The sequence below is a fragment of the Schistocerca americana genome, chromosome 1 (genome assembly GCF_021461395.2).
Source record: "Schistocerca americana isolate TAMUIC-IGC-003095 chromosome 1, iqSchAmer2.1, whole genome shotgun sequence".
Taxonomy (NCBI): domain Eukaryota; kingdom Metazoa; phylum Arthropoda; class Insecta; order Orthoptera; family Acrididae; genus Schistocerca; species Schistocerca americana.
Genome location: NC_060119.1, coordinates 730,419,364 through 730,442,955, shown reverse-complemented (window position 1 = coordinate 730,442,955; position 23,592 = coordinate 730,419,364). Strand labels below are relative to the sequence as shown.

Below are 23,592 nucleotides of genomic sequence, written 5' to 3'. Positions count from 1 at the left end.
GTGCAGTTTGAAAAATCTCTTCATAGCAACCTAAGTGATAGGCACAGCAGTATTATGACAATCAGATGACCCACGAATATGAAAGCACAATATGGTGCTTTAATTGTTTCTGATGAGAAGTCAGGCTTGTATGTACATTCGAACAAGAAATATACATATATTTTTAAAGAGCCGTTCTCCTCAAGTTAACTGAATTTTATATCAATTATTGATCTTGAGATAGGTACGTATTCAATGTGAAAACGCTTTGCCACCCACTTACACTGACGTACGTTCCTGGTATAAGTAACCTGCCAGTAACCAGAGAAAGTACTCTTGTTTTGGTGTTGGTTCAGAGTGGAAAGGCTGTATTCAAGAAATCCAAGGACACCTATTTTACTTGACAATCCTACAGCCATCCAAATATTTTTCAAAATATATTAACTGAATTGTGAATTCTTTTAGCATCAGCTGTATGGACAGTATAGCTGCTGAATACAGCTGATGCTGAAAGAATTAACAATTCAATGAATGTATTTCAAAAATTCCATGAACTTTGAAGTGGATGAATTTTTTTTTTCTTTACATCTGTACAGGAACCATTTCCTCACCTGTGTTGCTGTCTGTAGTATTAGAATGAAGCTTTTGAATTTAGTCAGTTACACTCCATTTCCCTACTATATGTGAAATGGCCTTTGCTTGCTCTCTGTCTTAAGATATCACAATTCTAGGGACTCCCAGCAATGGCCCCTTGCCATGGAAAGTTACTTCTTGTATCTATTAAACCTTTGAATGCCAGTGAATGTTGAGAGCACCTTTCCATTGTATTGAAACAGAATTTTCAATCTTCATTGTGATTCAATTTTTTTTTATCTACATCACTAAAGGCCACTTAGCCTTATTGTCATGAAAAGTTTTAATCTCTTTTTCCACTGTTCCAAAGGACCAGAACAAGCTTGTCAATGAAACATTCACCATTTGCACAAAGAGCACAAGAGAGATTGAGTAATTTTTCAAAGGCACGATCGTTTCTTCCAACAAGAATTGTAATCTTTTCGCCTAAAAACAAGTGCTTTTTGAGTGATCAATATTGCACTTCTATTTGTGTAAGCTTTATGACTAAGTGTAAAAGAAAATCCTTAAAACTTAAGAAGGCAGTTTTGGCCCTAATGATCTGAATGCAAGTGCTGTCAACAAGATGTAAAAATGAGTTCTTGGTGTTTGTGATAAACTATCAGAATAAGCTAGATCTAGGGCGAGCCCATCACTGAAGTCCTGTGCAACAGCCACACAAATGGTTTGAAACAACTATTTAAAACCAATCAATGAAAGACAACATGACTGCTGTTTATGAAGTAAATAAACCAAGTATGTAACACTATAGATATATAAATTTTTACTAATGAAATTTACGAAGTGGTAATAGTGTAAGTCTAATAATAACAATGCAAGTAACAATCTGGTAGAACGGTTTGCACTTTAAATATTATGCATTTTCTCATGTCTTCGCAACAGCAAATCACATACTCTAGCAAAGTTCATTAAGTTAACAGAAAACAAACAAAATCCATTACTAGTGTGTTCAAGTGATTGCATATAGATTCAATAAAACAGGAATTATCTGAAGAATTTGGAGTGAAAATTTCAGTACTTCTTATTCACAACTTATTTTGCAGTTTTGAGCTTAATTTTGCACAGATCTGTATTTTGCTGAGCGGAGAAAACTGGGGAAGGGGGGTTGAACTCTTAGGAAATTGAAAAATTAGGATGATCCTGATGTATGTGTATCATATTACCACTGAACAGTGATTACCAGTTTTCCACAGTAGGTCAACTGCAAGCGGCATGTATGAACTCTAAAAAGTTACTGCATTTCTGTAACAATTCAGGTCTGTCTTTTACTATACTCAGTGAAATTATTAGAGAATGATGAGTATCAACCTCCCTTTTCGTAATATTGTTACATTCCATCCTCTATTTTCCATATAGCAGAGATGCGCAACAAAAAAGACTGTCCCAAATAAGCTTTCAGCCAACAAGGGCTTTGTTGAAAACAAAACAGAACACACACACACACACACACACACACACACACACACACACACACACACAGTCTCTGGCAGTTGAAACCACACTCAACAGCTGCCACAGACCACAGGTGTGTGTGTGTGTGTGTGTGTGTGTGTGTGTGTGTGTGTGTTTTCAACAAAAGCCTTATTGGTCGAAAGCTTATTTGTGACAGTCTTTGTTGTGCCTATTTGTGACTCAGCATCTCTGCTATAAGGTAAGTAGCAACTTTTCTTGAAATTACTTTATTCACTGAAGTATAGTGCTATCAATCTGTAGCTATTTTCCACTGACAGCTTACTAATTATTTACTCTCAGTTCCTCGGGGCATAAGGAGACAGTTTCCACCAAAGTGCAAAATTTGGGGATCAAAAACAACTCATGAGGATATGTTCTCTGATGATTGTATTTTTGTTCATTTAACATCCACATAGTTTCCCATTGGGTTGTTATGAGAGGTATTCTGCACTTCAGATATCACATTCACTTTAAATATTATCAACTGTTTGCATCTGTGCAAATCATCACACACTCAATGCTAGTGTCCAAATATATGAAAAGAATTTCTAAAAAATAAAGGATGGGGGTTAATCTTTCAGATTCAAGAGCAGCAGGTTCCATATTGTAAAACTTGCAGTCTGTACATTATTAATTAGAAATTCGCTGTAATCTGGCTAAGTTTCCATTCATCTTCAAGGTCAATGAGTAAATAGGTAACAATTTGCACACTGAAAAGCGAATCTTAGACCTTCTGTCATTGACAAAATACATTTACTTTATTTCAGATGACACAGTAAAATTAAAAAATGGAGACTATAAGAAAACTTGCTAACAATAAGTTTTGTTAATTCAACAAAATTTGTGAAAGTTCTAATACAACTGTTTCTGGCTGATTTAAACATGTTTGTATTTATACAGTACGAACACAGGCTTGCTTATTAAATTATCAATGTGACCAGTAACAGTACAAAAAACTGTGTTTTTGTGCAGCCAAAGAGAAAAAAATGACAGGATCAAGGCAGTCGGGAGTGGTGAGACGCAAATGACAGAGTGAGTGGTTTTTTTATCCTATAGTATGATCAAACTGTTTTACATCTGAAAATAACCTCTGTAAATAGGACATGCATAGTATTTACTTTATCAGACACCGCATGATAGCATCTCAGGTGTTACAGCCAACAAATGAAGGCATCAATGTTAACAGATACAGGCCACATGAAATCTGTATTATAATGCAGTTCACTGCCTGGTAACTGTGTTATAATCCCAAGAGCAACAAATTTTCATTGGTGTACAGTATTATGTCAGTAATGTGTGTACAAGTGTTTTAGATGAATTTTGTGGGAAATCCAATAATGTCACAGTGCTGACCTCTTTAACAATAACAAGATTAACCATTCGTTTCCAGGAATACCTATCAGCTGTAGACAAGAAGAGAACCGGGAGCCTTACCATTCTAACAGGCACTAAACAGTTTAAGGTGACCGATGTGGTGATGCTTTTCTCTAACGTTTGAGGAGATTATGCGAACTCTGAAGGCAATACAGAAAACATTACGAATAAAACATTTCAGAAGCTTACCAAACAAGAAGAGTTTGAGTTTAAATGCAGTAGAATAATTTACAAAACTGCCTGCAAGCTACAGTACATCATTATTCTGTGGCTTTAAAGCAGCCAGCTTTCTTTGGCAGATCATTCAATGCACTACTGTCAGTGCATAGCTTTTTGTATGCTTGTCAGGTGCAACTGCTCAATATGGTATGGTTCACTTTGTCCCTCCATCCAAGTAATCAGTTACTTTATGTTGTGCAATATTTCTATGTGTAGTGATATCAACATCTATACTTTCTTCTTAAGTTCGATCATCCTCATCCTTGACTGCTTCACTACTCTCGTTTCAAACAGCATTGTAATGTCCTTGTCATCTAAGATCTCCGAAATCACTTCTTCATTGTCGACAACCACCCAATGGTTCAAAGTCTAAGTTCGATACTGCACTGCAGAACATCACATGCAGACTGGATGTCACTGCTGTTGAAATCCATGGGGCTTCAGTGTGTATTCGTTGCATTTTCTTCAATGGAACACTTCTTTAGCAACTGTGAGTAGTGGCTGGAAATATGTGTTGCCACAGCGGGCCTACTGAATATGTAACACACTTAAGAATGTCCCCATTTCCTCCTCTGATTACTGTTGAAGTGAGCAGTTCATGGCAGTAATGAGCCTTAAATGCTCATATGATGCCCTGATCTAGCAGCTGAGTTAATGCCATCATGTTTCTTTGGCAAAAACAGTGTTTTTCTTTTTCCATCTTCTGAATGCAATGCCTCAGAAGGTGGATGAGCCAGATAGTGATCAAGGATTAGTAGAGTTGCTTCTCTTAGCTTAAGAAACTGTCATTGCTTCCTCACTGACAGAACAAACTCTCCTTGAAACCAACTGGTGAAAATGTCCCATCATCCAAACATTACTTGACTGCCTGTAAGTGAATTGTGATGACACGTTTACACGCAGGAAACATCTTGCACTTTTATCTTTACCTATACAAAGAGCTTTCAGCTTATGTCCGCCAGATTTATTCGTGGCAAAGAGGAGGGGTATTCTACGTTTGTTCATTTTCAAACCCGTTTGACTTCCTACTTCCTCCCCCTCCCCCTGAGAACTCCATTTGGAAGCAACTGGTGATAAGTGGCACGTCATCACAATTATAAACCTGACAGCCAGTTAAATGTTCGTCTACCAGTACTTAGTGTAAAATTTCATGAAACTGAAGCAGATTCACTGATGCAAGACATTGCTTCTATGTCAATGGTCGTTTGGCGTATTCAATTTCCATAATGAAAACCAAATGTCGGAAGCTATAAAATCTTTGTTTGCCATGTAAATCAAAGTGAAAATTTTCAGCTATGACATTAACTGGCCTGGAAAGTGACACCTTCACTTCTCTTTATTAAAAGTCATCTATAAAGGCATTCATCAAGTGCACTGTCTTTTCCTAGTTTAGCCCTTTCTCTGTCCATTCCGACATCACTTGCAATTGTGTTCACAAAACTAAGTTTATTCTCATCTTCATCCTTCCCCAGATTGTTCCTTCAGGCACACCACACTAGGCTGATAAACTTTCTTTAGTTTCACCACTTAGTTATCATTCACAGAATATACTTTCCATTTCTGTGAGAGTGTAACAAGCACTCAAAGCTAGACAATGAATGAATAATTTATAATCCACCTGATGGTTCTACTCATTTTAATTAATGCCAAGCAACACAAACCAAACAGAGTAATTACAGCCATCTGGTTTGGTTACTGTCTAGAGAGCTTGGAGGTTGCAGCAGTGAATTATACTGCAGAAAAGTTACATGCAGACCAATAAGATTTCTTTCAAGTTTATAATTGGGAGTGCAAAAATCATTCATAAATGATTTTTTTGTGGGTGGGGTATGGGGGGCTTACTTTATACCACATTACATCCTAATCAGCAGTATGCCGATTCAATGTACTTAGAATTTGTTGTCTCTCTACCACGGCCTGATGTGAAGTCAGTTTTTGTAAACGTATCCTTTCCTCTAATCTGTTCTGCAACTGTTTCTTGTTGCACTGTCTCATCAGCACCCTACACTAGTTTTGAATTTTCACATTCCACAGTATTCATGACAGGTAAACATTTCAAATATACATGAAATGGCTGACAGTAAAAAAAATGTTTAATGGCATTACTTACTGGATTGTACTGGAGGGCAGTAACATATGCTTGTACTGCTTGTTCCATGTCACCTGCCGCCACAAGGGCAGCTGCCAAATTAATGTAACCATCAATAAAATCTGGTTTAAGACGAACAGCATGTCTGTAATTCTCCAGAGCTTCTTGCAACTGACCACGCTCTTTGTACACATTGCCCAGATTGCTGTATGCCTCGGCCAATAATGGATTCTGTTTAATAGCCAAGGTACTGAAGTGGGCTGATCTGTGAAAATGTGAAGACAGATTATTCTGGGAATTCTATCACAGCAGTGTCAATTAAAAATGTTACAAGAATTTTTAAACGAAGAAGCTACATGTTATGATACAATATTTTGTATCATATCATACGATCTTCTTCCAATTTATTAAAACTAAATAAGTGATAGACATTTGTAAAAACATTCCACTAGTAGTAAAATCTGAAGGGCTTTTTCTGTGACACCCATCATATAATATGCTGTTACACATTGTATAACAGAATTCAGCACAGAATATACTCTCAGTTAACAAGACCACCATGTTCGGCAGAATAAATGTAATAACCCAATAATATTATGTAAATAGGAGGGAGATAAAGGAAAGGAAAGAGGCTATTGATGTCAGCTGCATAGAGACTTGATGCAGAACCTGTGGTGATGAATGAAAAATGTGTGCTGGACTGGCGTTCAAACCTGTTGTCTCCTGCTTACTACTCAGTTGTGTTAACCACTGCCCACCCTGAGTACACTGTTTATCACAACTGGGTGGACTATCTTGGTCTTGCCTCCCAGGCAACCCACATTCCTACTCAGTGCCACCTTCCACATTACCCATCCAAGTCCTAGACACTCACTTATTTCCAGATACCCGCAGGAGGTCGGACATAAATGTGCATTTGCGATGAAGCTGGTAGATTCCTTGGTCATCGAGGCAATCAAGTATATGAATGCATGCTATCTGTTCTTTCAAACATGTCCGAAAGAACAGACATCATGCATTCATAAACAATAGCCATTTCTGGAAGAAACTGTAAGTAATTTATATAAAATCTTGCATCTTCATGCAATAACAAATCTAATCTTGCACAATCTGCAGTAATTAAGGTAACAGATAGCTGGCTGCTTCTTTGCATAACAAGCAAACCTGTTTACTGTAGTTCTCTGTAACTTTCACATTCACAGTTGGACCTATATTTTATATTTCCATGTAATTTGGTCTCTTTTCTTTCTTTCTTTCTTTCCTTTACCCACAGTATCTGTAGCATGAAGTGTGCGCTTGGTGCGGTGTCCCCTACCCCTCACTGTCATCATCAGATGTAAAATTCATTAGCTAAAAGTGGGGGGGGGGGGGAGGGGGGGAGGGAAGAGAGAGAGAGAGAGAGAGAGAGAGAGAGAGAGAGAGAGAGAGAGAGAGAGGCACACACATTAATAAAACACAAAAGTCATGTATTACAAAAAGAATTCCAACATCATGTGCATGGAAAAATATGAAATTGTTAAGGGCAAGCAAAGAGATCAGAAGACTAATTTCTTATGACTTAAAGTACAATTTGTGCTGTCTTAACATAGATAATTAATTTGTGTAACACCTTAAATCTATAATTCAGATAGTAAAATTGAATCTATATGACAAACAGTTAAACGACAAACAGCAAAATCATTTGAGGAATGTAAAGATTTACATTTTTAAGAACATGACCAAATAGTAAGCAATAGTGGACAGGTAACAAACACATTTTATGGTCATTTCCTGAATGTAACAAGAGAGAGTAATGTGGACAGTTCAAGACATAAACCAAGAAAACACATACAAGACGCAATCCCCCACACATACAGCCAAATTCTAATTACTCAATGCTCTGCCAAATAATTTATGTGTGTAATTAACCCTCCCAAAAGCAACTGCAACACGATTGATATCATCTTGCGTAAATCGCTAAAATAATAATCTTCATATATCCGCAGCTATTCAGCAGTACGCGCGAGTGTACTTGCCCGCACGCATGGACGCAAAACATCACTATCAGATGGTATATTTCCAGATAGGCTGAAATATGCTGTACGTGTGGTAATATACAGTAATACTTACTATGGAAACCACCTCGGCTGTATTATTACACATTTATTGTGTTGTGGTTTAGTTTGTGGAGTGTCTTCAGATTGCAAAGTTGTTCTAAGGTCCAAACACAAATGTTCCAGTTGCCATATGTAACATTAAATACCAAACTCAAAGACAATTATCAATCATTCTGCCGGATGCCTGACTGATGTATGGTGAGCAGGCATAGTAACATTAAGACTACCAACAAATCTTACTGTTCACCACCTCTTTGAAGATACTTGCAAAGATTATGTATGCATGGATGATAAATCTATTCGTAAAGAAGGCAGTTTCAATCTGGATTTAGAAACAATCTCTATAGAAGATGCCATTTATCAATTCAAGGATAAGGTTATACTATTACTAAAAGACAAAAACATTTTCCACTGCTATTTTTAGAACTTGTCAAACTATGTTGTAACAAATTTTTTCACACCAAAAAAAATTGTCAGTAGTGAATGAAATGAGTGATGTGTAAAAATTCTGGGACTTGCAGGGATCAAACTCCTGACCTTTGTAACTATAATCACCCCCATAATTTTAATTCTGTTTCACAAAAAGAATGCATCATTACATTAAAAAAACCACAGGAAACTACATAACAATACAGTATACTCGGAGTGGAGAATAGTCAATTCAGGCATTCCACGAAGAATGATACTGGATCCATTCTTATCACACAAAGATTCTGCCATCATACATCCAGGCTGAAATAGTAATCCTTGTTGAAGATGAAAATAGTACAATCAAGCCTAATGAAGGAACTTTAAAACATTTCTCTGGAAACAGCAATTCTTACTGCACTATGCCTGACTGCACTGTTACAAATCATACACAAGGGAAAACTCAACAAGTTAAACAGAATATTCAATGATTTTTGGATATTTATATTGATAAGAACCTGCACTGGACCGTTTACAGACATAGTAAGGAAAAAAAAACGTGCCATCCAGCAGCTCAACAGGGCAATTATTAAAATGCAGCAGATTTATTGCTCATAAAATGGCTATTGGAAATTAGTGTTGCTATAGAGCAACATTGTCTACTCAATTGCTGAACCAAGAAGGAATGTGTACTTGTAATGCACTTGGACTACCTTAATTTTACTGACAACATTATCCTCTTTGTCTTTAGAGCAAGTAACAGTCAACAATGAATGGAATAACTGAATAGAGCATGTTTGGAAGTAGGTCTGAAATCAGCTCAACTAATATTCAAGGAGTTCACCAAAAGGAAAAGTAAAAAATGCAGCTGATTTGGGAAGTTGAAACAACAATTCTTTTTCTTGGTGTGTGAGGTGTAGGGGTGGCACAGGAGGGGAGTGCAGCAGGAGAGAGAGGAGAGCCTTTGGTGGATTAAACAGTGTTACAAAATGAAGTTGCCGAAGCACCTGAAGTTTACAGTCTGTGTGTGTTACTAGTTTTTACTTATGGCAATGAAACACAAACTTTTAATGTAAAAACCACTTGAAAATTGTGGGTTACTTAGTGAGCAATGGAAAAGTAAGGTGTTGGAATTCTGGGTGAGGTACGGAAACAAATACTGTAGATCACATTGGCATCAAAGATCAAATTTTGAGTGTAATGAGATGGAGGTGAATGGGAAAGTAGACAAGGAGTAGATGGTGATGTAGCAAGGAATTACTTCAACAGTATCATTGCTCATGCACACTGCTGAGAGTTTTGTGATGTGTAGCTTTTATACAGACCATCTGTCCTCCACTTTTGTTGCTATATGCTTCTCAAAATGAAACACAAAAATGTGACTTATGATTCCAAATCAAACACTGGAAAATCCAGGCTGGAACGTAACAATATTAAAAAAAGGACAGTTGCTACTCACAGATAGGCACAAACAAACGAACTCAAAGTGAGCTGTCAACCAACGAAGCCTTCGGAAACACACACACACACACACACACACCTCTAGCTGATGAATTACACCAACTAAATTATCTCAACTACAGATAATAACTGGATGTAGTTAAATGTTTTTGCATCCTCTGTTTTACAAAAATTACATTTTACAAAACAGGCATGTTATATACAGCTATTATGTACTATTGCTAATGTGAATGCTGTCGTGTAATACAGTGGCACCTGTAATTCTAATTTGTAAGTGTACAATCAACTTTCTCAATTTTTGTTCTGCAGTGTTACACCAAAAATTTCACTGATTATTAATTACCCACACAGATGCCATAATCTAATGACTTATCACCTTGTACACCAACATTTCTTTTCAGCTAACAACTTCAAAAGCAAGTCACAAAATACATTTTTAGTTCAGGCAGTAATTTTCATCAAATTTCTTGTATCTAATTTTAAAACTTTATAGGCAAAACAGATTTCAGACATAAAGAGCTGCAGTGCACTATGGGACTTAACATCTGTGGTCATCAGTCCCCTAGAACTTAGAACTACTTAAACCTAACTAACCTAAGGACATCACACACATCCATGCCCGAGGCAGGATTCGAAGCTGCGACTGTAGCGGTCACGCGGTTCCAAACTGAAGCGCCTAGAACCGCACGGCCACACCGGCCGGCAACAACAACAACAACAAGAGAGTACCAGTGCCAACCAATGCCAATGCAAAAACTGTGATCTCTATAAAGTCCTTGCAAATAAGAAGCATAGAATCAAGAGTTGTGTTAATCATCAGCAGAAATAGACGGGACGAACCTTTTTACAACATGCACAATACTGTATATAGTAGTTTAATAGAAACAAAACACTAATTTCAGTAATGGTTACATCTTCCACCAAGGAATTCTTATACACGGTCATTTCATTTCATGTTTTCTGTACAACCCACCTCACCTCACTGTTTGTTGCTGTTTATCTCTCTTCTTTTTCTCCACAACACCACGTCTGACAATCCTAAACTAAGGTAGAAAATGGAGAATGCCACAAGTAACACTGAGTAGTTTAGCCCATTATATACGATCAAGATTACTTCTGAGGCGTTTCCCAGTATGAATGACAAAAAACACAGACTAAAATAGGAAATCTCTGAGCAGCTGAGTGGGGCACAGTGGATGTACAGGCATTCTGTAAATTATCTTTACAACTTAAGATTTTAATAACAAACTATACGAGATATTAACAAATGTTTTTCAACATATGATTAGATAATTTCAACCTGGGGCAAATCAACTTTAAGCTTTTTCTTTTCTTTTCTTTTTTTTAGTTTTCTAGGTGATGCAATTCTTATGCAAAATTGAGTTTTAAAACATGATAAAATGAAGATACCAAAGAAGAAAGATCAGTATGTGGCCTGGTTCATAAAGACAAAAATCGATAGCCACGAGCAATGAAACTTTCGAACATGGTATGAAAGGCAACCACTGTCCTGGCCAACTATTCGGGCTTGGCATACGCCATTTATGAAAAAGGTCGTGTTCTCCATAAAAAGAAGGTGGGTCGCCAAGATGTTCAAGATACCAACATAAAAGTGAATACGAGAAGAATCAAACTATTAAAGTTACAAAATTGACTATGGCATCACTTTATCTCTGGAGCTGTGCTTTACTTTGGTAAGGAACACAACATTGTTGTGAAAACAATCTTGCAAAAACCCAAAAGGTTTGGTTTTTATAAGTTTCAGAAACACCCCTTTTATCTACTGTCAGAAAATGTGTTTCACATATACAAGGGTTGGAACTTAAATAGTGGCAACTATTTACTCTTAACCAATACAAAAGAGTTACATGTTTGCACCTGCTACTGTCCTTCAAAGTAGTCACTAGCATTGTGTAGACCCTGTTCCCAGTGATGTGTAAGGCATGGTATACTGGTAACAGAGCCTGTTATGTTGATGATGTGAATGGAGCAGTGTAAAGTTACGGTGCTTCTCGTGTACAACTGTGTTATCCTAATGCATTACATTCCTCCATGGCAGACTATCAATGCACAGTATTACTGTTCGTTTTTGGAGCATCACCTGTGACCAGCTTTGCGAAAGGAGCGGCGACACTTTCTGCACAACCCAACCATCATTTTGCACGACAATGCACTGGCACATACAGCGCAAGCTGTGGCTGCTCTGTTCGGTCGATGGGACTGGGAAGTACTGTACCATCCATCATACTTCCGGGACTTAAGTCATAGTGACTGATTTGTTTCTGAAGATGAAGGAATCACTTCGTGGCATTCGCTTCAGAACTGTTCCAGAGATTCAACAGGCAGTAGACCGCCCCGTTTGCACCATCAACAGAACAGGCTCTGGTAACGGTATATTACACGTTCCACATCGCTGGCAACAGGTTCTACACAACGATGATCACTACTTTGAAGGGCAGTCACAGGTGCAAACATGTGACTCTTGTATCAGTTGTGAATAAGTAGTTGCCACTATTTAAGTTCCAACCCTCATATTTATGTTTGCCTCTGATAGAATTTTAAACTAGTGAAAGAATAAGTTGAAAGGAGTAACAGAGTTTCAAAAACACCACCACACTGATAAGGATTTTTCAGAACAGTTCATATTGCAAGTAATGATTGACTACTAAAAATTATGAAATTTTTGTTGTAACTTTTTTTCTGCTGTCTTATGACAGTTTTCCTCACTGTAGTATTAACAGATAGTATTACATTTATCATATATGAGTGGGGGCTCAATTTCTCAAGCCCGAGCCCTGAAGCTATTTGGGACACAAATTTCTGTTACTGTCTTTTTCACTAGGGACTGGACACTAGCTTCGATGTCACAAACAGCCTTAACATATGACCAAAATTTCTTTGGGTTCTGTGAAAGTTCACTTGACAATATTCTGCTACGGTGGTCTCAGAAGATATTGTGCACTGTTCTCTTGACAGCCAAACATCTTTCATTCAACACCTCCATATCTATAGCCCTACACTTTGTTTTACACTTGTTATGCAGTAATCTGTTTCTTTAGAAGTTTCTTTACAGGGACTGTAGACCATGGAGATTCCCTACCATTATGAATTGTTCTACTGGGTATGCAGGTATGCACCTATCCAGTGCATGGTCAACTATTTATTCTTAAATTTGAGCCAGAGTTCGTCTACATGCTCCTGCCTTGTTTTGTTGCCATCAGATCCAATATATTTTCATCATGAGTGGGATTCCTAACACACTGTTGTAGGTAGTTTTCAGAGAAAGCATTTAGTTACACCCACCAGTAACAAAACTGTAATTTTGCCAAGCAATTGTTGCATGATTAACATCTTCACTGATTATTACGGTACAACTGGGGAACCTACATATAAGAAAAATGGGCAACAGAAGGATCCAATTATTTTGGTTCGGTTTTGTTTTGCTTTAGGGCGCAAAAACAACTGGGGTCATATGTGCCCAAGTCAAAACTATAGAAGACGAGGACAGAGAGGAGTTAAAACATGACTATATGTCAGTCCCAATTGATATAATAGAAGAAAGCTAAAAACAGGCACATCGAAAAAGGGCTAAAAAAAGACACCATACAGAAACAGAGGTCCAAAACTAAAAATTAAATGGCCTTTGCTATACTGCTTTGGCGGATAAAAAGTAAGACGCGGTCGACAGTCCGCGCATCATTTGCTACAATGGCCAACAACTCTGATGGCAAAACCAAACGTGAACTTAAAAGGCTAAAAAGTGGACATTTTATCTGGAAGTGGCAGACAGTTAAAACTTGAGTGCAATGTATACAAACTGGTGGGGTAGTGCCAATTAGCAAATGACGATTGCTGAAAAGCCAGTGCCCAATACACAGCCGAGCTAAAATAACCTCCTCCCAACAGGAGGGCCGAGAGGTGGTCATGCAAGCCACTGGGAGAGGCTGAGTAAGCCGGAGCTTTTGCCCGTGAAAGGAGGACCATTGGTGATGCCAAAAGGACACCTCCTCCTGACAAAAAGCAACACAGAGATCATCGGAGGGAATATAGGTAATTGCAGGGAGGACTGCAGCTTTGGCAGCAGCCTTGTTTCCTGGCAGACTGACATGACCAGGAACCCACAGATACATCACACTGGCTCTGCCAAGAGTGAGCAGTTGACTGTTTTCGTGGACCTGCTGCACTAAGGGATGGATGGTGTAAAGTGGACAGACTTTGAAAGGCACTGAGTCAGTCTGAGCAGAGGACACAATCGAAAACGCTGTGTCGCCGGATGTACTCCATGGCCTGATACAAGGCGAAGAGCTCAGCTGTAAATATAAAGAAGTGTGCCGGAAGCCCATATTGAAAGACACGAGTGCCAATGATGATGAAACACCCGACCTTGCGGTCAGTCCGAGAGCCATCAGAGTATACAAAGGTACTATCACGAAGTTCCATGCAAAGGTCGTGAAACTGAAGGCGATAGACTGAGGCTGGAGTAGTATCCTTATGAAGCGAATGAAGGCCAAAATTAACATGGGCCACTTCATGAAGCCAAGATGGTGAAGGGTTCACACGCACCGGGAAAGGTGCAGATAATGTGAAGTTAAGCTGCCGTATCAAGTACCAAAAGCAGCCTCCAGGAGGTAACAGAGAAGAAGGACAAGCCTCATATTGATGATCAAAGTAATCGTAAAAGAAGGACGCATAGGACGGGTGGTCATGCATGGCAGACAAGTGGCATGCATACCCGCCGAGGAGAAAGTCATGGTAGTAGAACAGGGATAGTTCAGCAGCTTCAGCATACATACTCTCAGCCGGGCTGGTGTAAAAGGCGCCTGCAGCCAAACGGATGCCACAATGGCAAATAGTGTTGAGACGGCATAAGAGGGTGGGTGTGCAGATGCATAAACAAAGCACCCATAGTCGAGTTTCAAATGAGCAAGTGACTGGTACAAACTAAGGACAGTGGTGTGATCAGCACTCCAGGAAGTACCATTGAGGACACATGGGACATTAAGGTACCGCGTACAACGGGCTGCCACATAAGATACATGGGAGGACCAAGAGTGTTTCCTATAGAGCACGAGCCCCAGTAATTTCATAGTTTCAATGGAAGGGCAACAGGTCCAAGATGTAAAGATGGTGGGAGAAACCACTTGCATCACCAGAAATTCATACAGACGGTTTTGTCAGTGGAAAAGTGAAAGCCATTGTTGATGCTTCAGAGTAAAGACAATCAAGACATCGTTGGAGACGCCACTCAGTGAAACAGGTCCATGGAGAACTGCAATAGATGGCAAAATCATCAACAAAAAGGGAGCCTGGGATGCCTGGTGGATGACAGGCCACGATAGGGTTAATGGCGATAGCAAAGAGGACGACGCTCAGGACGGAACCCTGAGGCACATTGTTTTCCTGGATAAAGGTGTCCAACAACGCAGAACTCATACGCACCTTGAAAACTCAATCTTGTATAAATGCCTGAAGGAAACAGGGCAGGTGGCCACGGATGCCCCACGTGTAAAGAGTACGGAGGTTACCAGTTCTCCAGCAGGTGTCGTAGGCCTTCTCCAAATCGAAAAACACAGCCACAGTCTGGGATTTCCACAGAAAACCATCATGAAATGGGTGGACAATGTAATGCGATGGTCAACTGCAGAACACCATGCTCAAAATCAACACTGTGCATTCGTCCGTAAATTGCGAGACTCGAGCCACCATACCAGCTGGGCATGAATCATACATTCTATCACCTTGCAAACGCAGCTGGTACGAGAGATGGGGCGGTAGCTAGAAGGTAGGTTTTTATCCTTACCAGGCTTAGGTATGGGTATGGTGGTGGCTTCATGCCAGCATCTGGCAAGTGTGCCTCTGCCCAGATGCGGTTTTACATGGTAAGGAGAAAGTGCTTGCCGGCAAGAGAAAGGTGCTGCAACATCTGAATGTGGATGGCGTCCAGACCTGGGGTGGGGGAGCGGGATGAACTGAGACCATGATAAAGCTCCATCATAGTAAAGGTGGCATTGTAGCACTCACGATTCAGAGAAGACAAGGGTATCGGCCGAGCCACCTTTGCTCACTTCCAACGGCAGAAGGAGGGTGATAGTGGGAAAGAGCTCAAAACTTCCGCAAACTGGTGGCCCCAAGGTGTTTGAAATATCAATAGGGTCCATGATAACATCTGCTACTGTGAAGCCGGAAATGGATCTTGGTCCCAGAGAGCCATCAGAGGTTGGCCCACACGACAGAGGAAGGGGTGGAACTGTTAAAAGAACTTGTGAATAAAATCCAACTAGCTCGTTTGCTATTCCGAAGAACGTGACGACACTTTGCATGCATCTGTTAATAATGAATGCAATTTGCCATTGTAGGATGACAGTTAAAAAGGTGAAGAGCACGTCTCCGTGCGTGAATTGCATCGCAGCATGCTTCAGTCTACCAAGGGACTGGGACACTACGTGGTAAAGAGGAAGTGCGAGGAATGGAATATTCTACAGCAGTAAGGATAACGTTGGTGATATAGTCCACCTGGTTATCACAACTGGGGAATCTAACTATTCGAAGGCCGCCAGTCAGCCTTAGTAAGCTGCCATTTGGGCCTGCACGTGGATGGGGTAGGAGTCAGCAAACGGAGAGCACATGGAAAATGGTCGCTCAAGTAGGTGTCAGAAAGAATGGACCATTCATGACGATGGGCAAGCTGGGCAGTGCAAAAGGATAGGTCCAAATGGGAATAGGTGTGCAAGGAGTCGGAAAGGAAAGTGGGTGCTCCAGTGTTAAGGCAGAGGAGATTAAGTTGGTTAAGGTCAGCCAAGAGGGAACCTCTCTGACAGGTCCTGCGAGAACCCCAAAGGGGATGATACACATTAAAGTCACTGAGTAGTAAAAATGAGGAAGGTAGCTGCCCAATAAGCTGAAGGAAGTCTGTCCTGGTGACATCCAATGATGGAGGTACATAAATAGTACAGAAGGAAAAAGTCAGGTGGGGAAGGAAAAAGCGAACTGCAACAGCTTGAAGATGAGCAGTCAGTGAGAAGGGCTGACTATGAATGTCATCCCCTATGAGCAGCATGACGCTGCCATGAGATGGAATGCCGACCACACGGGGAAGGTCAAAACGGATCGGTAAGTAATGTGAAAGCTCGAAGCGGCTGCGAGAGTGAAATTTTGTTTTCTGAAGGAAATGTAATGCCAAAAGCAGTTGTAAATCATCTTCGTGGGACCGAAGGCTGCGAACGTTCCACTGGAGGACAGTCATGAGGAGGAAGAGATGTAGGTGTGTCAACTCAGCCACTGCCAAGTGACAGCGGGTATAGAGTCACTACTACAGAGTACAGATGCAGGAGGATCCTGCGCCATGGGTTCCACAGAAGCATTAGCTGGCTTGTGCAGTCGGTCCGTGGAGTCCAACACTGAAAAACAGTTGGTTGTGCACAACGGCGAGACAGAGGCTGGCTGGGCTAAGGTACCACACAGCAACATGGTCGAAGAGGATCTTCAAGTTGGCGAAGGAGAAGACCGTTTGCCTTTGGTGGACTTCTTCAAGCCTTTCCGGTTAAAGGAAAAACTGGTGGTGTTTAGCTGGAGGGACGGAGGAAATCTTCACAGGAGTACTCCTCCTGTCCTTTCCTGCCTACTGGTTGTGTAACTGGTGGTTTCGCCCCTTAAGGTAAGAGTTTGATGGATCATTGCACAGTGGGACGCAGGGATGGCAATGCTACATTGACACTGTGCGATTTCACAACCTCAAAGCTGAATTTGAGGTCGCATCCAACAGTTTTATGCCCACTGCTGATACTGAGTCTTGCCCAAACAATCTCACATGCAGATTTAATTTCTATCTCAGGGGATCTGAGGTCTTTTTTTCTTTCGTTCTTTTCTATTGCAACAAATATATCACCTGGATTTCCCACTCGCCTATCCTTGTGATACACAAGTTTTTCCCAAAAATCTCACTGCTATCAATTTCAGGTTTCAACCACCTACCAACTGCTCAGAACATGATGCGGCAGCATTTGATGACTCCACTCAATGCACAGATCTCTGTGTAACAAGAAAAACTGTGTACTTAAAAAACAAAGGACATCCTACTTTTCTGTTGGCACTGCTGCACAACATAAAAAGTGAACAAATTGTCTCAACAATGGCCATCACAAGACTGATTACAATATAGAGGCAGAATGGGGCATGGTACGTGAGTTCGTGGTGGACTGTCAAGAGAGTAACTGAATCAAGTTTATGAAGACCATTTGAAAATCAAAGCCTGATACCTTAGCAACCGGAAGACTTCCCTCAATACTAACAGAGCTAAATAAACACATTCCCTCAATTCAGTAACTCAAAAATCACCCAAAGGGCTCACAACCACATATTCTCGATCCAAGTGTTAATAGTAAATCAAGTATGTAGACCACTTCTATGCAGCACACTTCGCCCGTCAGTGTCATTGAAGCAGATTCATAAATGATCTTAATCATATAAACCCTGTTAAAGTTGGTACCAAGCTTCATGCAGACTTGAAAGGGATGATCAATCTATGAAATTTGTTTTGTTCTTTCTCCACAGGAACCTATAGCTTAATTTTTTGAACTCTTATCCAAACAATACCAAAGCCGAGTAACTGAAAACAATACTCTTCTATAGAGCTGCAGCAACACTGAGGCACTGCCATAGATGTATGTTGGCTAGACTGTAATCAAGTTATTACAGTTTGGGAACAGTAAGTAAAAAGAAAAAGTCAATTCAAACACAAAATAAAGAACCGATTCCATTAAAAATGGTAATAAGACAAATGTACGAAAAGAGCTAGCTGGAATCTATCCATCTGCTCTTACTGCACTCCTGGTAACGACTGTAACTGTTCTCTCTTTATTTCTATTTAAATCTATAGTCGTACACATCTTGTATATGAATTATAAGCCTAAACCTGTCGAGATATTACTCTGACCTTATTTCATGTATATTCAATATTCAGACAATTTTTAATATGTTAATTACCATCATGCATTTAGTTTCGCTGGAAACCAAATTAAAAATAATGAGTAACTAAAAATTTTACTACAGTAAATAGTAATAAGGAATTGTGACTGAGGTAATCAGTCGTTTTGGAATTATTAACGAACATCATTAGAAAAATTTGCCTCCAGACTTTTTCTAAAATTATTTAACTTGAGAGAGAATTGCAATCAAAGATTGAATACACTTAAATTTACTTTTTCTTTGTACCATTAGGCTTGTTAGATTTTAAGTTGATTCTATACTTCTGTTGCCCTGAAGTTTCTGGACCAAATGACACCCATCTTTAATTAGGGCCTAAGTCAGACAATGAGAATTTGCATAAATTATATTACTTTCAGAATTGCAACTGTAGGAAAAACAGTTCCGACTTTCATGTGTAACTAGTTATTATTCTCACAGTTACAAAATATAATTCTCAACAATCCAAAGAAACAAATGAATGGAACCACCACACACACTCAGATAAGATATGGCGTAACTTTTTGCTATTTAAGTGTATCTTTCCCTTGCTCTTGTGTTTGCAAACACTTAACCTGTAGCCACTAGCACCGTAATTTACATAATTTTTGTTTAGATCGTAAGCTGCACTCGCAGTATTTCTATTACTTTAGCCTTCAGCATTATCTTACTGCAGTTTGCAAAATTTTCATTGCTGAAACTTTTGTTTCTCCTTTCGACAATGACTTCAATGTTCTTTTGTAAAGCCTCAATTTTTCCTTAAACTTTTTCGCACTTCCAGCACCATGAAGTAAAAGTTTTGTGCCTAAAATATCTTCCATTTTGTCAATTACATATTGAAATAGCGAGACATTAATCAGTCACCATCAAAATCAGCACAGCTGGCAATTTATTTCATTATGAGAAAATATTCTTTAAGATACTCTTGCCGTTTCTTCTTTCATCAAAACGGAAGGAAGGGTACCAAGGTGGAAGGGTACCAAGGTGGAAGGGTACCAAGGTGGAAGGGTACCAAGGTGGAAGGGTACACGGGCATACACCACAATGGGCGACCAACCCTGCATGACATTCATTTCTTTGAAGTTTTGAAAAAAATGTCAGGTCAAAACTAATAATGGGGACCATATAACCGTTAATGGAAGGTGAAGATAGCACTGGGAGTGAAACTAAAATCAAGACCAAAATCATGAACAAGTCCAAGCAGGGTCTGAATCGAAAGAACCATGTGACAAAGTTGGAGGAGGTAACAGAGTCTAGAGAAAGCAATGCTGCAGAGGCTAGGGGTCCGTGGTAGCCAAGCACGTACTCACCAAAGGGTGGTGAGCCACCTGAGGGGCTCCTACTGCTTGCCAATAGCTTACAAATTAAGGGCAAAGGTGACCATTTCCCTAAAAATGCCGAAAATGGAAAGGGTCTTCTGTAAACACTTTTAAACCACTTTCATTAGAAAGACCATGTTCTAAGCCACCAAAAAGATATATCTGTTTTGCAATGCAAGCATGTAAGGCCCTACAAATTAATGACACTGGAAGTGCACTGAAAATGGACCTATCTTCCATTGGAACTCAAATAAATCTGATATCTTTTACTATGTTCTACAATTATTTAGTATGCACTTGATGACTAGGAAGTGACACTAAAATAGTTGCATTTACATATATTATATCACAGCTGTGAATTCCCCGTAGTGTCTGTTCTTCCGGGCATGTCCAAAAGAACACACACCACACATTCATATAAATAACAGCTGCATCACACACTGTTTTAAACAGTCCGCAGGGTTTACACCACCATCACAGTGTGTGAATTTTGGTGAAGTTCACAGCAGCCCTCCTGAGATTTTTGGATTAATGCTGTAGAGAATTATTATTAAATATTTTCATTGTGTAATGTTATTGATGTGCTAGTTTAATTCTGGTTTAATGTGTAGCATACTTTTTGTTAGCTTAGTTTGCAGTTAATATGGAACTTCAGCATACACATGAAACATTGTATCAATGTGTTGGTATGGTCCATGCTGGCTTCAACACTGCTCTTCCTTCTAAAGTGAGAAAACCAGCACCCCCAACACCAAAGGGGCCATGGCCGATAGCTGTGGAACAGCAGTCATGGGTGAGTTTCGTTACCACATGTTCCCAAACCTGATAAGAGTGTGTGTACACAGAATCCAAGCTGCTGATATATTTCTGTAAACTGCTAGTTGTCATGTTCTTCACAACACACACCTACATTTGAAGTGGTATTTTGTGAATGACTGAGTGAGTCTCCCACCTTGCACTGAAGATGGTGACTGGCGAATTGATATCAGGGTTGCAACAACTTTCCCCAGGTGGAATTCCCTGATTTCCATTCAAGTTCTAGCATTTTTACCTGATAAATTTTGAGATCTCAAGGGTAAGTTACGACAATCCACCTTTACAAGCACAGTACAAGAAACAATAGTGTAAACAAGGAAATATCTAAAAAACTTTCAAGCAGACTGTGTTTCCTAATGTGAGCAAAAACCTTAAGTATTAACACCATCATCTGTAATGAACGGTTTTTAGATGGAGAAAGCAAGCCAAATGGTATATATGTTTCATCAAGACCACTGCTGATATTTTATATCAATAAAATGAAACATTTGGCGACAAAAATAAGGCTGTTTTGGAGCCACAAGAAGGATTTAAAATACCTTCAATGATTTCAGAAATAACCTGCAAAGAAAGTAAGCCTCCTGAAAGAAGAGTATAAGACAGGGAAGAATTGTATAAACCAGCACTGTAGGTGATTGCCAATTGAAGGTTGGTTCTACTATATTCATCATTGTCAGTTATTACCCACTATTACATCTATTATTTTATAAGTATTGTGTGATTTTTCTTTCAAAAAATACGTGAGAATACTCCTCACAAGCTGCCAGCAACTGACAATTTTCTTCTTCTTATCGCCCACACATTCCAATATATGAACTACTTTTGAAGTGCCAAAATGTATTAGAACATATGAAATTTCTATAAAACAATGTGGAATGTACTTGTGGTGAGACAGTCACAATTCCTGAAATGCATCAGAAATAGCCTCTGGCCTGCTGAGCAGCACCACAGTCCTGGGTCCACAGATAAACCATGAAAATCCCCAGCATTACACGCACACACGAACAGACCTGGCCTGCAGGCAGATTGGTTGGCTCTGAGCACTATGGGACTCAACTGCTGTGGTCATAAGTCCCCTAGAACTTAGAACTACTTAAACCTAACTAACCTAAGGACATCACAAACATCCATGCCCGAGGCAGGATTCGAACCTGCGACCGTAGCGGTCGTGCGGTTCCTGACTGTAGCGCCTTTAACCGCTCGGCCACTCCGGCCGGCGCAGGCAGATTGGTGAGACTAGATCTGACGGGCAGGGCCAGCACATTAGTGGGAACCAAAGAGCTTCAGACTGGCTGGCCTGATACATTTTAGATATCCTTAGAAAGAGTCTGCAGTTTTGGCTTGTTATTATGGAAATGCACTCATGTGGCCAGCTATTCACAAGTCACAGACAGCATGTTGATAAAATGAGGCCACTGTGACCAACCCATGCAACAAGTAACTTGTACAAATACTCTGACAATCAATAATGAGGACAGGTAGCAACTCATTGTAAAGACAATTGCTGAGCCACAGACAGGCACGCAGGAAATGCAATCACACTCTCAGAACTAAATTTTCACCCATAGCCTTTGTTAGAAAACAAGAGCAAACACACATTCACACGATCACTCAGACAATTCATGCACACATGGCTGCCATCTCCAGCCACTGCATCTACAATCTTAGAATCAGACCCAAACAAACCACTCACCATGTCTCCCTGCCCCTCATTGGCAGGTTGCTAGGCTAGCAGTAAGAAGTGGTGGCAGTACTGACTGGAAGCTGATGGGAGTGTGGGGAAGGGGAGAAGCAGTAGTAGTGAGGGAACAGGGAAGCGGCACACGGGCTCAGCTCACCCAGGCAGCAACGATGTGTAGCACCTCAGTAAACAAAACATTTCATCTACAGACAAAAAATAACTTATTACAGCGTTTTCTTCAAATTTCCCTGACATTTTTGAAATTCCCTGATTTCCAGAACCTATGGTAACCCTGGATATGCAATAATAATAATAATAATAATAATAATAATAATAATAATTTGTAAGAAATGAAATATCAGACAAAAAACGAAAGGGGTTAGGTAAACTCTCATAACACGAAGCAACAGAGCAATTAGATGAAAAGAAGTAGAAATTAGAAGCATTGGCCAAACAACTTAGAAGATACAAAAAAGTGAAAATAGAAGGAAACAAAACCAAACATTCAACACAAACCAAAAGAAATTTTACCAGACAATAGATAACACACACATTAAAACAGACAATCCACCAAACATAACAGACATGGAACACTTCTGGAGCAACATACGGTCAAACCCGGTACAGCATAACAGCCATGCGTGGTGGATACAGGCAGAAGCAGACACATACAAGATGATACCACAAATGCCTGAAGTGATAATTTTGCAACATGACGTCACCTGAGCAATTAATTCTACAAACAATTGGAAAGCCCCTGGAAAAGATAAAATAGCAAATTTCTGGCTAAAGAAGTTCACCTCAACACATTCACATCTAACTAAACTATTTAACAGTTACATTGCAGACCCATACACAGACCCTGATACACTTACACAAGGAGTAACTTATCTGAAACCTAAAGATCAAGCAAACCCGACAAAATATCACCCCATAACATGCCTACCAACAATATACAAAATATTTACTTCAGTCATTACACAGAAATTAATGACACATACAACACAGAACAAAATTATAAATGAAGAACAAAAGGACTGCTGCAAAGCAGGATGTAAAGAGCAACTGATAATAGATGCAGAGGTGACATATCAAGCTAAAACT

At 39.7% G+C, this 23,592-nt stretch overlaps 1 protein-coding gene across 1 annotated transcript in view; it reads right to left on the bottom strand.

The window, feature by feature from the left end:
* Positions 1–23,592, bottom strand: part of LOC124610567 (UDP-N-acetylglucosamine--peptide N-acetylglucosaminyltransferase 110 kDa subunit) — a 144,482-nt gene that overhangs the window by 106,194 nt on the left and 14,696 nt on the right. The window contains exon 4 of the mRNA XM_047140168.1: positions 5,768–6,011. Within this exon, the coding sequence (XP_046996124.1) occupies positions 5,768–6,011 (244 nt within the window). The remainder of the gene's footprint in view (positions 1–5,767; positions 6,012–23,592) is intronic.